At 32.2% G+C, this 15,198-nt stretch overlaps 1 protein-coding gene across 1 annotated transcript in view; it reads right to left on the bottom strand.

Annotated features, from left to right (window-relative positions):
• The window catches only part of LOC113510222 (neuroendocrine convertase 1-like), a 43,390-nt gene that overhangs the window by 8,756 nt on the left and 19,436 nt on the right, over nt 1-15,198 (bottom strand). The window contains exons 2-7 of the mRNA XM_052896314.1: nt 14,422-14,526; nt 6,165-6,359; nt 5,320-5,466; nt 3,242-3,343; nt 2,873-2,990; nt 317-435 (exon numbers count right to left, since the gene is read on the bottom strand). Coding sequence (XP_052752274.1) covers nt 317-435; nt 2,873-2,990; nt 3,242-3,343; nt 5,320-5,466; nt 6,165-6,359; nt 14,422-14,526 — 786 coding nt within the window. The remainder of the gene's footprint in view (nt 1-316; nt 436-2,872; nt 2,991-3,241; nt 3,344-5,319; nt 5,467-6,164; nt 6,360-14,421; nt 14,527-15,198) is intronic.

Raw genomic sequence — 15,198 nt, 5'->3', positions numbered from 1 at the left:
GATCTTTCTTAGAATAGAATAGAAAATATTTATTGCCAGAAAAACATGATTTCAACAGAAAATACGTACCTATATAAGAAGTGTCTTATATTATATTAGGCAAAATACTTTAGAGTCGACAACGCGCACTTAATACCCCTGGTAATATAGGCACTCAAAGCTTACGGTAACCACTTACCATTAGGCGGGCCGTATGCTTGTTTGTCACTTCACTAGTATAACAAAAAATGGAGATACTTCATCTGTGTATATATTCAAAAATAAAATATACAATGAAATCGTATATCTTAAATAAATAATCGATTGTGTTACGTACCTGAGTAACTCCTCGTCTGAATGCCTCATTGGCCAGACGCCCCGGACCTTCTACAGTTCGTCCGTCGTCATTAGGGCCCCATGAAGCACTGTAGATGTCAACCTTATCCCAAGCGTAACCTGAATAATTAAAGATTGTGTCCCACAAAAAAACTGACTTCAATTTGGTTTAAAACTGACGGAATTATGAGGTAATATAGATAGTAAAAAAAAAACTGACAACTTCCTTTTTTGAAGTCAATTAAAAAGTAATATTTGTTAGGTACGTAGATATAATATTGAAATATCATCTTCTCTGTCATTTCAGCCATTTTCCGTCCACTGTTGGACATTATGCCTGCCCCATAGACCGCCATAAGGAACGGTCCTAATCCACCTGCATTAACGCAGTGTAGGACGACCCCCCACTAGATAGAGTGACGACATTAAATGCATTTAAATACAATATTAAATAATTTAAATTTAACATTATTTTAATTCTATATATTTGCCTGTAGTGAACAATTTCTGTTATAATCGGAATCGATATTTTGTATTATTAATACTATTTTCAACCGACTTCGTATAAAGAGGAAGAATCACAAATCGGTTATTTTTATGTTTGTTACCACAAAATATTATACCGTAATATTATTGTCATTTAGAAACCAATATAAAAAATAATCTTTTTTTATAGGAAAGGATATCAAGTACATTCAGATTGGTCTAAAAAAGCTGTTCAATAGTTTAATTTTGTAAGTGAAAATAACTGATTTTGTCTCTACTGAAAACAAGATTTTTTGCAATATAAAATTTACTTATTTCTTATACATTTTAACTGTCCAAACTTTTTGTCCTTCACATACTTAAATAGTAAAGAAATTAGGTTGAATATAAATTATCAATATTGTGCCTATCATTCTGTTACTAATCACTGTATGCTTGCGTCACTTATGTATGCGTTACCAGTAACTACCAGTACTACGTACCACCACCACCACGAAGTAACAAAGGTCAACGCCATTGGATAACCTGACTACGTACTACACACATACACAATATAAAGGTTGATCGTGCTTCTCTGTCGTTCTTATAAGTTTATCCCTGTCTAAGCGAAGTGCAATAGCATACTACAGAACAATAGCATCTCTTTCCAATCTATGTTACCCTAGTAGAACGTGACGCAACATGACTTTCGGATCGTTGTTCGTTTCGATCGTGCGGCCGGCCGGCCCATTCGAAATCAGCAATCGAGATTGAGGTAAAAGATGGATTGGATGGATGGGGATGGATATGTTTTGTATTATAATTACAAAATCCTCTTTTTTTTTTGTTTGAAAATAAACTATTAGAATCCGTAAATAATATAAGAATATTTTGTCAAATATGAACAAATATTGCAAATTATTTCAAAAATAAACCTCATACTTTATTAACTAGCTCTTTAGAATTTAAATTACTGAATTTAACGTCTGGCAACGTTATAAAATCTATCTGTCAATTTTATAAAACAATTGACAATGTTTAATATTTCCATTTGATTTTATTTAAACAGTGCTTTGCATACAAATTTACTTTATAAATTTACTTTATTTGCTTTGGAATTTTTCAAATACTTTTTTGCATAACGATTGTCATATTTTTTTTTAATAATAGGTTAGTTAATATGAATTAAATTTATGTAGTTTGCTAACCGAGAGATTTAAATTGTTTTTATGATTGACAGGTAGTTACCACACTTTAACAAGTTAAATTAGAATACTCTTAATATTTTTTTTTAAGAAAGGTTTATTTTTATGACAAATTACATTCTTATATTTATTTATTTTTTTTTATAATATTTTATGGCCATCTTCTATTTTTTAAATTTTTACTTAGAATAATAAGAAACAGATGGTTTATATAAATAATCTTTCAATTATTTCAGTTGAGAAAATGGATATTTTTTTCGTTAATACATTTTTATTTATTTCTCAATCTGGATATAGTAAGATAAGTAACTTAATCAAAAGGTTATAAAAATAAATAAATTATAGAAAATATTAAATAAACTTCCAAACTTGGCCATGCGTTTCATGGTAAACGACGGAGTGAGGAAACGGATTCATAACAAACAAGAGGCAAGAAACAGTGGTGCAAGACTGTTACGTCACTATTCACCCATATTACTCGGATAACATGAATACAGTGGTGGTTCGCAGTATGTACATAATTGAATATTACTTGTGTAAAACACCAGTTAAAAAGAAAATGCTTGATTCATACATACATACAATACAATCATAATGTCATCATAACGTTAACGTTATGTACGCATGGAATTCAGAGCTGATAGGTAAATATTTCTTCCTCTAAATCAGCGAAATATTTCAAGTTGCAACCATCTTACATTACTATAGTTCATTACAATATGACACATGTGAGGTATTCGTTTTTAACTATGGTTCTACCTATATTCTCATCTCATTCGTACAGAATATTCTCTCTATCGTCATTTATTTATCTTCTAACAAACGACATTTTGAGCTCAACATGGCGATCGATGTACTAGGACGACATAAAACTACAGAGCTATTACCAATGGCCTCTCCTTCAATCCTGTCCGTAATTCGCCCGTCGAGCATACGAACTCCGCCTACTTTGGCTCCCCAGGCTACGCCCACACCGCATTTTAAATTATTCGCTGTCATTGCTATCTACAATAGAAAAATAATAATGCAATTTTAGTTTATTTTAGTTGTAGTATTTTATTTTTGTGTTGTATATTTAAATCTAATAATATGTTACAAAATTTTATTAATTTATAACAATAATTAAGATTTGAGAATAAAAAAATAATTTTTGGTTAACAATATCTATAATAAAAAAAAATTAATAACAGTGTTTCCATTATACTAGTGTTTCTATTTATAATGTTATTTAAATACTAATGTATTTCTGTTAATACCTCTCCAGCACATCTGGTCCCATGTGAATTTTTTTTAAGCTCCTCATATCTCGGTTGGGGATCGGAATCATTACCATTGCAATCCCAACTGATGTCCGGGTCCTGGAACCATGTTAGCATGAGCTTAGTTGTTTAAATAAATAATTATAATTATTATTTTTTCTTATAAGCATCATATGAAAAAGCAGAAGAGAGGTAAAAGACAACGGTCAAATTAAATAAATAATTTAAATTCGAAATCTGTGATTGGCCAATTGATTGTATCCAAGCGTTGCCCGATATGAGTAACTAATTGCAGAATCTAAAGTTTATATACCTACATACAAATGCCTTTCTGTAGTAGAAACATACATATTTGTATGGCGATTTGCTTGTTTCCTTATCTATTGTATAATGTGAGTACATTATGTGGCGATTTATATTTTTACTCGTATATTAATCACCTACAGTCTGTCGTGGTAAGAATTAGTTTGTGGTTGTATGATATGATCTATTGGACTGCACACTACCTACAAACTGTTGCTAGTCGTAACATTAAACTCTGTAGCAATGCTTACTCATTGCACACTAACCCAAATGGCACGCCGGACTCGCGCGGCGCGTCATGTCGCTGATTCATTTACTAGGTATTCAGAATGTCTTAAGAGATTGTTTATATAGGTTTATGATGAACAAATCAGAGTGGTAGTACCTTACAACGACTATGGTAACGAATGATGGAAACATCTTGATTCTGTTCTAATAGGATATCTGTCTCTCTCACGCCCATTACAATGCCTAAAAGGTAACTTGTGTCAATTTGTATATGTAGTATGAATACATATGAGAGTAATGTAACTAATAAATAATTATCTTAAAAAAAAAAAAAACAAAACAAATCGCTGAAGATAAGTTATAAATACGTAAAGACTGTCATTTCAAGACATTTGAAAATTTCTGCAAACTTTGTATCGCATTTATTTTTTTATCTGTGTACATTTGGTATAGTAAGTATACATTCAATATCCTTGTCAGTACAATAGTCTGTAGCTAGTAACAAAAACTAACAACAACAACATTAAATACACCAATACAAATTTGTAAAGTCAAAAAAGGCTGAACAGCTCGCGCACATTTGGTGGCGTTGCGTTGCATGCAGCACCAGCACGAGGTGCTGGCACGCCCGACTCGCGCGGCGCGTTGCGCCGCCGGCAAACTTACCAGGAGTTCAGAAGATTTTAAGAGATCATTTCTGTTATTCGTATACAGAATGTCAGGTACGTTAGAATTCCTTATTTCTCGTTAGTCCTTGCTGTGTTTTACCAAATACCTAATTACCAACTTTTATAAGTTAAATTAAAATAAAAAGTTATCAATTAGTCTTGGATTGTTAGATTTTTGGTGATATTTTAAGAGGGACGGTGATGCTCATCCATGAACCATTAGTTCCCTTAGTTACCTCTTACATTACTTACTAAATTTTACTAATATTGTTTATATGTTTGTTATTTAAACATGCTTGCTTATACGGCAAATTGATCTGTGTGAAATTTGTTTCACGGAACATGTCTAGAATATTTTTCCGAGCAAAACCGCAGATTACAATTAGTAAAAATCTAATAATTGGGTCGATTCTGAAGTACGACTCTCTGAACGTATCTCTAAATCTAATATTTTAATTTGATATTTTTACAAAATTACTATTTAATAAGGTAATCAATCATATTATACTAAATTTATAATCAAATTTGACTTACATCTGTAAAAAAAAATTGATAGAAAAAAATCACTATAATAAAATTGATATTTTAATTTAGATGTTTTAGAGTATGAAGTCTATTAATTAATTAGTCAGCTACGATACCGACAATTTAGGCAGGCAGATGACGTATGAAATCATCAAATAAAATTCGTAACCAAGTCTGTGGCGTAACCAAATAATCACTCACTATTTTTTAGTGTTCACAACAACGCGAACGAAACTCAGTTAATTAAATATAAACTGTAAACTGCCTGGAAATAAGAGTTCATTAGTGCCACTTGTTGCCAGAAAATTTTAACTAATCGCCTCATTGGTACCAGGACAACAGAAAACTTACGTAGTTCGCTCTTAAATCGGTGTGATTATGCTCGATGCCGTCATCGAGCACCGACACTCGTACCCCGCTGCCATTGAAGCCCATTCCGTATACTGGTAACACGTTTAAATCCAAACGAGGCAAATTCTTTGCGGTTCGTGTGTCTTGCTGAAAAAATATAGTTTTATAAAGTAATAGATAATTGAAGTAAAGATAAAAGGTGCATGTACCCGAAACTATGTACAGATGGAATCAAAACCATTGGCTTCCCTTCTGTCAGCTGTCAGTGAAACTGAATATTACAAAGAAACTTTGATCGAAATATGACAAAAAAATAATTTGACATTCCCTTTTAATTTTACAGATGGACACACAGTTTACGTGAGGTTCAGAATTTTAGTACTAATTAATTCTAAAAATTATTTGTTGACAATACAAAAGGGAAAAATATTTCCCGCAACCAAACTCATTCAAAAGTATGATTTCATTTTTTATTTACTTATTTTTAATGCATTCATGCACATAGGTAATATAGAGCTGTTACAATGTTTTTTATACAACTTAGAATGGCGAACATGCTGCTTGCCATTCTAAGTTGCGGCGTCAGCTTGTTTGCCATTCTAAGTTTTATAAAAATAAATACTAAAATAAAATTCTAAGATGTAATAATTTAAAATTGTATATAATATGCAAATACAATGATTAAGATTTTAAATTTTAATGAAAATAAGTTAAAATAAAAATAAAAAAGGTGTCTAACTAAAAACACCCCTACAGCGTGACAACTATGGGGTAAAAGTATCTATTTTCAAGCTTAGGTGAATGAATAAATTTATTAATAAAAAATACAAATTATTAGTACTTACCAAATACCACTCCTGGCTCCAGAGTTCGTCGTTGAACAGAGGTTTTCTTCCTCGTATTTCTGCAGCCCTCGTCCTCCGTGTTAAACTACTATTGGATTGTTCAAGCCTCTTCACCCGGTGGACCTCGGCGTCGGGTTCCGGCGTGTAATATCTTTTGACACGCGATTTAATGAAAACTTGCTCTGCCCAACGTACCTTTAAAAATATTGTATATATATATATATATATATATATATATATATATATATATATATATATATATATATATATATATATATATATATATATATATATATATATATATATAATCGCAGACGACTTCTTGCGTCTTTTCACTTCCGATACTTATTGCATCCCCCAGTTGCAGTAAAATTACAATTGTTTTGAAAGTGAATATTATTACTTTATTTCGTGCTAAAATCAGTACTCATAATTATATTTCTTTTAAATAGCAGATATCAATATTCAATTTTCCATATTTCTAGCCGACGTTCCGGAGTCCGTTCATAGCGGGAATCATATGGCACATTTGTATATTCCGTATATAGTTTGTATGTCATGCAAACTTCATGCGTCCATTCGTCTCGCAGATCATGCAGCACTCAGTATATTCGTATACTTATAGTATTTTGTGTAAATTTAAATGCGTCCTTTTAAGACAGATACTATATGGCGCACCGTATATTTCGTATGTTATGTATTCTATTTAACTAACTTTATGCGTCTCTTGATAATGGTAATCATACGGTATTTTACTTCCATATACTTTTTAAATTTGCATACATGCAAGGTGTACTATAATTAAAAGATTTTTTCTAAAAACACATTCTTGTTTTATTTAGAAAATTAGTACAGATATCTATTAAATAAAATTATTAATAACAAAGCAAATAAGATTTCTCATAATAACATTAAACAAAAGTATTTCTTTATTTGAGTCATATTATTTTATAAATTGTCTAAGAAAATCAGTTTTAAAATCTGTTAAATGAATGTAATGAATACAAATAAGATTTCTTACAGTAACATTAAGCATCAACATGTTTAAATCGAAGCACGTTATTATTTTATTTATCTAACAAAATCGGCACAATTCTAAACCTTTCATAGGTTTAGAATTGTGCCGTTGTAAAATAATTATTCAGAACAAAGCTTTTAATTACATAAAAGAACTTATAATTACAATCAAATATTTGTTTTATCTTTTAAAGAAAATCAGTACAATCTGTATACTTATAAAAAATGTTATAAAAACAAACAAGACCTCTTATAATAACAGTAACTAACAAATTTTTTAACAAAAATCACATTATTGTTAAATCTATAGTGTAATAAAATAAATGTCTATTTAATTTTCATCGCTCAACATCAGCAACATTAATAAATCTGTAAGCTCAATATAAATAATATTACTTTGAACACTTACACGCACATCTTAATTATATTAATATATGTATATTTTAAATAAAGGGTCATATTAAAAGATAAGCAAGTTTTTGGAGTAAGTTTGCTTCAAATAAACCAATGTAATGATAATTATCCTATTTTTTAGAATAAATATTTTGAATAAAAACTTTAATTTTGAGCCAGTCTTTATTTTGTAACAGTTCTGGGTATTGTCCTTTTAAAGTTTCGCATTCTAATCTTTTGGGAGGTTTTTTTTATTTTGTATATGGCTCTTGAAAAATTTGGTAACAATTTTCTTTTGTTCCATAGACCAGGGTACTAAGTTTCTCTTTTTCCCTTTTTCAGTTCTTTTATCTGTCATTGTCATCACCTGGGGATTAAGTTCAGATATTTTATTTTCAATCCAAAGACCAGGTTGTACACAAGAATTTTCAACTGACAATTGTGGTGTGGGTAAATCAAAATCTAAAATATCATCATTTACAATTTTTTCTCCTTCCTGCAATTCTTCATTTAGATCTAAATCTATTTCAACTAAACCTTTCCCTCTATAAGCATCTGCTTTTTCATCTTCCATAAGTATTAGAAGTTTTGAAATTTTAGCAGTTTGATACACATCATCTGGCAATCTATACGATTTCTTATGAGCTTCATTAGTACGCCCCGTGAACGTAGCTAATTGTTCCAGATAATTTTCAGACATACTAAATATTTGTGATAGCGTCGCTAAATGTTTTCTCAGTCTTGTGGAAGAAATTGCTTTCGGATTTTTTGCTCCAGATAACCTCGAGTACCTTTCCAAAACTTTATAACCATATATCGAGTTCTCGAATCCTGGGTTCCCAAACAGTAATTTATTTGTTGTAGAAACAAATTTGTCCCTTATTGTAAGCAAAAGTTTTATATCATCTTGAACTTCTTTATTAAATAACATGGGAACCCCACGTCCTCGTTTGCCTCTAACAACAACTCGTTTAAATGTTTTTACTAGAACTCGCTCAGATGCACTTAGCGTCCGATCGAATTCTTCATATTTTTCAGAAGTATTTAGGTCATTTTCCAAGTAATCATGTAGCGTAATTCTTTGAAATTCCTCAAGTCTGCGCCGATTCAGTAGCAAAACTCTGCAATATATTGTCCCTAATAATTGTATGTATACCCCAAGATGATAAGAACCTTCCTTAATTTTATTGGCAGCTTCTTCAGCGTGTTTGTTAGGAATTTTTTCTTTAAATTTTTAAATCATTTGCTAAAGGTATTATGGTAACTTTATTCCACTTTTTTTTGTTTAGATCGATCGTAGCCTGACTTGAAACATCATATTTCCAATTAGAATCTATAAGGTGTATCAAAGTTTTGAGGCCCGCTTCTATTTCAGCAGTGTTTACTTCCATGTATGGCCCTTGTTTTTTTTAATGCAAGCATAAATGCTATATTGCAGCACTGTTGCTTTATGCTAGTAGAAATATTCATTGCAAATGTAGGCGAATCAAATGTATCTTTTTCCGAGTCATATTTACCTACAACCTTTGTAGCTGACACTATAAGATCATAATATTTCGGATTAAGTGCACCTAATAAATCTTTCACCGATTGATCTTTTTTCTTATTTCAATTAACAATTTAGCTACTTCTCTCATTTTTCTAGAAATTACATTCACAAAATGTATTTGTCTATGATTTTTCATATATTGTGACCCAAATGCACAAATGAGCAAATCTGATTTAGCAACAAACGATATCAGGTCTCATTCTGGGGAATACGGTTTCTTTAAGTTTTTCATCGATTTTCAAATGTTTTATTAACAAATTTTGTGCTTCTGATTGCACATTTTTAGTATTTTTTCCAGTGCACTTCTTTTTATGTTTCCATAAAAGATTTCTTAAAGAAAATGCTAACCAATTAGTGCAAGGTAAATAATTAGTATATTTATGTCTTCTCATGGGCCTCGTCACTTCGACAGAATTTTGTATAAAATTTCCTTTTTTTCTTAGTTCCGTAATAAGTTTTTTTCTTGTTATACTTTTTTAGGTACTGATAATGTTTTTTGTACTTCTGTTTCAAGAGCATGGTTTCTTAGTAAATGTCTCGCAAAATTTAGAACTAAAGTTTTGCAGTAAAAACAAAAGTCTTTATTACGGATTACTTTTTTTTTTTTTTTTTTTTTTAGGGATTTGCATATTAGGTATTACTATCTCATTTTTATTACTGTCTCCAAGAACATTATTATTATTATCTTGTTTCAAAGGATAATTTTTATTGCATAAAGACCTCTCAATGGAAGTTATTTCGCCGCAAGAAGTATTATTTTTATTACTAATATGACGACTAGTACTATCTACGTCTTTTGTTGATTCTTGGATGTTTCTTTCTAATATGACGGGACAGTTCATATTCTCTTGTATGAATGATTCATCAGAGCTAGTCTGCAAAAAATACATTTTAATTTTTAATTCATAAATGCATGCAAAAATTTAATGTATTTAATCATTATGATTTTTTTGAGAAACGTAATATAAAGTAGAAATCAATGATATTTTTAATATAAGAATAAAGTATTTAACATTGAACATTGTTTCTTTTATAAAAGAACAAATGATGAAATAATTATACATGGCTTATAGAACAATGTACAGTACAGTACTGATAATACTGATGACATTGAACAATATACTTCTATAAATGTAGTCGAAACAAGAAAGCATTTGTTGAGTTTTTCACATAAATAAAATTAGTATGAAAATAAAAAATAATTTCATATTAAGATTATATTTCTTAGATGAATTAGGACTGATATAACAAAATATAGAAAAATCAAATTGAAAAGTATTAAAAAATCAATTTTTTTTTTCCACCACCCATCCATCCCACCCTTCAAACCGAAACACAGCCATGCAAACACAACTGCTTCACGGTTGAAACACGAATGGGACAAAGGTACCCAAGCAATCGACTTTTGTACAAAGTCTCCCTCTGGTAAATTAAAAAAAAATTGTCTACTTACGTCATGTGCTGACACAGTGTAGTTGGAATCTGTTCCCGAATTGTAATTAATTTAGTCAGACATTTCTGAAATGTGAATAAAAAAAACAATTTTTTTTATACAACTTAGAACGGCAAACAAGCTGATGAGATGGCCCACCTGATGGAAAGTGGTAACCGTCGAAATCAAATTAGGCAATAGTACATAACTAAATAACACAAAAATATATTTAATATGCTAAGAATGTCTATTATTTCTGCGATTATAAATAAAATATGTTAGGTAACCTTTTTAAGTACAAAAACATTCGTCTTCTGGGTAGTGATCGTAAATTGCATATTGACAAATATTACACCAAAAGAAGGAACTATTACACAGCTTTAGTATATCATCACGATTCATAGATAAAACAAAATGATTTGGAATCGAATCAAGATCTTTTGCAATTTTTGTGTCACAAACACAACATGTTTTATTTAACACAAAATGAGTGGAATACCACGGCCACAGTAGACAATGTTTATAATAACTTTTGAAGTCATTTCTATTAAAAAATCTGTCTACATCAATAACAATGATCATGATGAGGTCGTGCGATTTATAACGACGAATCGACTACTGCAACTGACTTGATTTTATTGTATGTTTAAGATAACTAAATTATCAACGTATGTAGGTAGGGACGTAAGATTATGTCCTTAAAATTTCCTTTAATTTTCTAACATAAGGTATACTTACTAATATAAATATTAGGTACTTACCTTTCAATAATTGTAAAATTCTCATACTCCTTTTCATTTTCGTTTCCAATATTCACTCCTGATATTCACTAAACTCACGTATATAACCTTTGCAGCGTCCGCTCATAAAGGACGCTAAATGACCATATGCCACACCGCTCTTAAATAAATAAACATTAAAACGCGCGAATTAAAACAGCTACCCCCTCCCCCTCCATCTCTACTCCTTGTCATACGTTCCCATATATACTTTACCAACGGAAGCAATTAAATAATGAATGTAGACAGATAAAAACTTGAAAATTGCCTATAGTATACGGTAGTAGCATTCGCGGAGTAATGTATGGAAAAAAAGTTGTATATACGATGCGCCGATATACGGCGCACAGTATCGCCCTCCAAATGTTGTGCGACAAACCGCGGAACTAAAAAATACGCCGAATTACAATAAGGTGACCAAATAGCGTCCATGCCAATTTTTTGGTAAAACGTTATACTAACAATAAGGAGTCTGTGGCATAAAGATCAATCTTGCGTCCGGTATACGGACGCAATAAGTCAGTAGGACGCAGTATCATTGGTAAATTCGCCCATATAAGACGCAAGATTGCCTCCAAGATTTATATATATATATATATATATATATATATATATATATATATATATATATATACACTGACCTATATCATGTTCAAATAGATTATGTATTGCTGTCGAACTCCATTGCTAACAATCCCTTTCCCCCTTTTGCCCTATTAGGTCGACCTCCACGTGGTTCCCCCTGGAAACCATCGTGAACAATTCTTGTTGAATTCGTCACGATGGGCTAACTGACCTGCTTCATCCTACACTAGTGCCCCGCCGATGTACTCGTATACCGATAGCGCGGGTGGGGTTACCATTCCATTATCAATTAATTTATATTAATTGATAATGGAATGGAATATAATTATTATATAATTATTAAAATATAAATATAATAATATTATAAAAATTGCAAAAAACCAAAAATAGAAAATTATAATAATACACATAATACATTGATAGGAAAAAAATAGTATATAAAATATATAATCTATGCTTATAATAAATCTGTAGAGAGGTCAATTCTGTACATGAAATATATTTACAAAATAACTAACAGGGGGTGATTAGTGATCGATACTGATGCCAAAAATGCAATCAGTAAAATTTTTGTCTGTCTGTCTGTATGTTCGTTACAGAAACAAAAACTACTCGACGGATTTTAACGAAACTTGGTACAATTATTCTTCATACTCGTGGGCAGGTTATAGTATACTTTTCATCACGCTACGATCAATAGGAGCGGAGCAGTGAAGGGAAATGTGTCTGTTACATCAAAACCGCTGAACCGTGAGGAGGGACATAGGCTACTTATTTTACGAAAAACGACGGAAACGCCGACGAAGTCGGGGGCAACAGCTAGTAATTTTTTTTTTTTGATGGGTGAAAATGGTATGGTAACCCCGCCTGCGCTAACGGGATACGCTGGCGGAGCACCAGTGAAGGGTGATAGATGAGAATGAAAACAGGCCAGTTAGCCCATCATGATGAATTCATCAGGAATTAACCATGATAGTTTCCAGGGGGAACCGCGAGGAGGTCGACCTGGTTGGGTATATTGCTAGTAATGGGATTCTCAGTCGCCATTACTAACAATCGCTTTCCCCCCCCCCCAGCTAGTAAATATTAAAAATGCAATTCTGCGTAATTTGTAACTTTTAACGAACTTCTCTTCTAATGAAACTAAAAGATTTTTTAATTTTTCTTTGGGAAAAATACTTATTACATTTCGCTAGTACAACTGTAGAACGCTTCCTTCAAAGAGTATTTTAATAATAACGATTGAAACTGAAAGTAGATAAATATGAATTAGTTTAAAACCTTCAATAGTAATTTAATTACCATTCATGCACAATATTAGTAATATTTGGTAATACCAGAGGGAGACTTTGTACAAAAGTCGATTGCTTGCGTACCTCTGTCCCATTAGTGTTTCAACCGTGAAGCAGTTGTGTTTGCATGGCTGCGTTTCGGTTTGAAGGGTGGGATATGGCGTGAATTTACTGGGTACAGAGGAATAGCATCTGAGTACTCAGGAATGGCAACGCATGGGGGGTATCATGGGTGAAACAGTATACTTTGTTATGTCCATGGTACTGCTCATGTCTATAGGCGACGGTTACCACTTTCCATCAGGTGGGACGTCAGCTTGTTTGCCATTCTAAGTTGCATAAAAAAAGTACCTACTATCTACTATAGAAAAATAGCAAAAAAATTACTACGGAATTTAATTCTTATCACTCGAAGGAATGTCCTACAATGATAAAGCAGTTATTAGACACATTAACAAACGTTTCGTGTCACACGACACCTCGTTAAATAAAAAAAAAATTATCCCATCTGCCAGGGTTACCACATGCTATTATTAATTTTTATCCAAATGTATAATTTTGGGGAGAAGGGATCGTTAGTAATGCAGGCTACCAGTCCCATTGCTAGCAATATACCCTGTCAGGTCGACCTCCACGCGGTTCCCTCAGAAAACCATCGTGCTGAGTTCCAGGTGTATTCATCACGATGGGCTGACTGACCTGCTTTTTTCATTATTCACCTATCATCCCTCACTCATCATTAAAAAAAAAATGTGTAATTTTCTCCAAATCGATAAGATTTCCGTTCACAAAACTTGTTTTGTCACAAAGTGAGCGACGAAAAAACCATGTCTTCTCGTCTCTTTTATTACTTTCATTGGTATATTTGTTACATTTATATATATAAATACAGTTACCAAAACTATTAAAAATATACCCATATTTCTCCAAAACTTTTTTTCACTTTTCTCCAAGAATTAATTTTTTTTTAAACATTTCGCAAACCGAATATTTTTTAACCAAACATGCGAAAAATTACACGATCTGGTAACACTGCCGTCGGCCCTTCCCCTGTTCAGTTACTAATAGCAACAAAGGAAATCTGGGGCAGGTGGCACATTGTGGGTCGAGTGCGACGGAATTGAAAAAGACCACGTGTATACCGGTTAAAAATTACCAGGGCAACATAGAATGCATGCGGTGCACGAAGCGGTGGGTGCGAGTGACTCACCCTTCTATCTTTGGTGAGCGTGGAAGTGTGCGCGGCGGCCGGGGCGCGCCGCTGCATGTCGTGTTCGTATTTGAGAAACGTGTATGTATTTGGGAAGCTGTGCACCTGAAAAAAGAGGAATTAATTTTTAATATACAGTATAATCGATATCGTTATTAATTTATTCTTTTGCACACATTTAAATATGTATACAAATAAAAAAAAAAGATGTATTTATTTAACAAACTATGTAGCTATAAACACAGAATTTATCATTGATTCCCACACTAGGCTAAGCCTGTTCTGTAGGAAACAGGATTTGTGTTACTATATATGTACATGCTTACAGAAATGAACATAGGCTTTCTTGAGTACTGATAACTGTTTATGTGGTATAAGTGGACTTAATGTCTGATGACATTCTCTACCAGTCAATCGTTACGCTAAACAGAGAGTAAATTGCGGTGTATTGGACTAAATTAATTTACAAATAAAGCAAATATTTTAGAGGATATTTACCAGAGGGAGACTTTGTACAAATGTAGATTGCTTTGGTACCTCTGTCCCATTCGTGTTTCAACCGTAAAGCAGTTATATTTGCATGGCTGTGTTTCGGTTTGAAGGGTGGGATATGGCGTGAATTTACAGGGTACAGAGGAATAACACCTGAGTCCTCAGGAATGGCAACGCACGGGGGGTATCATGTCCATGGTACTGTTTATATCTATAGGCGACGGTTACCACTTTCCATCAGGTGGGTCGTCAGCTTGTTTGCCATTCTAAGTTGTATAAAAAAAA

This window comes from Galleria mellonella, unplaced genomic scaffold, assembly GCF_026898425.1.
Source record: "Galleria mellonella isolate WM207_F2 unplaced genomic scaffold, CSIRO_AGI_GalMel_v1 utg32, whole genome shotgun sequence".
NCBI lineage: Eukaryota > Metazoa > Arthropoda > Insecta > Lepidoptera > Pyralidae > Galleria > Galleria mellonella.
The sequence above is the reverse complement of the archived record's forward strand: the minus strand, read 5'-3'. Positions and strand labels throughout refer to the sequence as shown.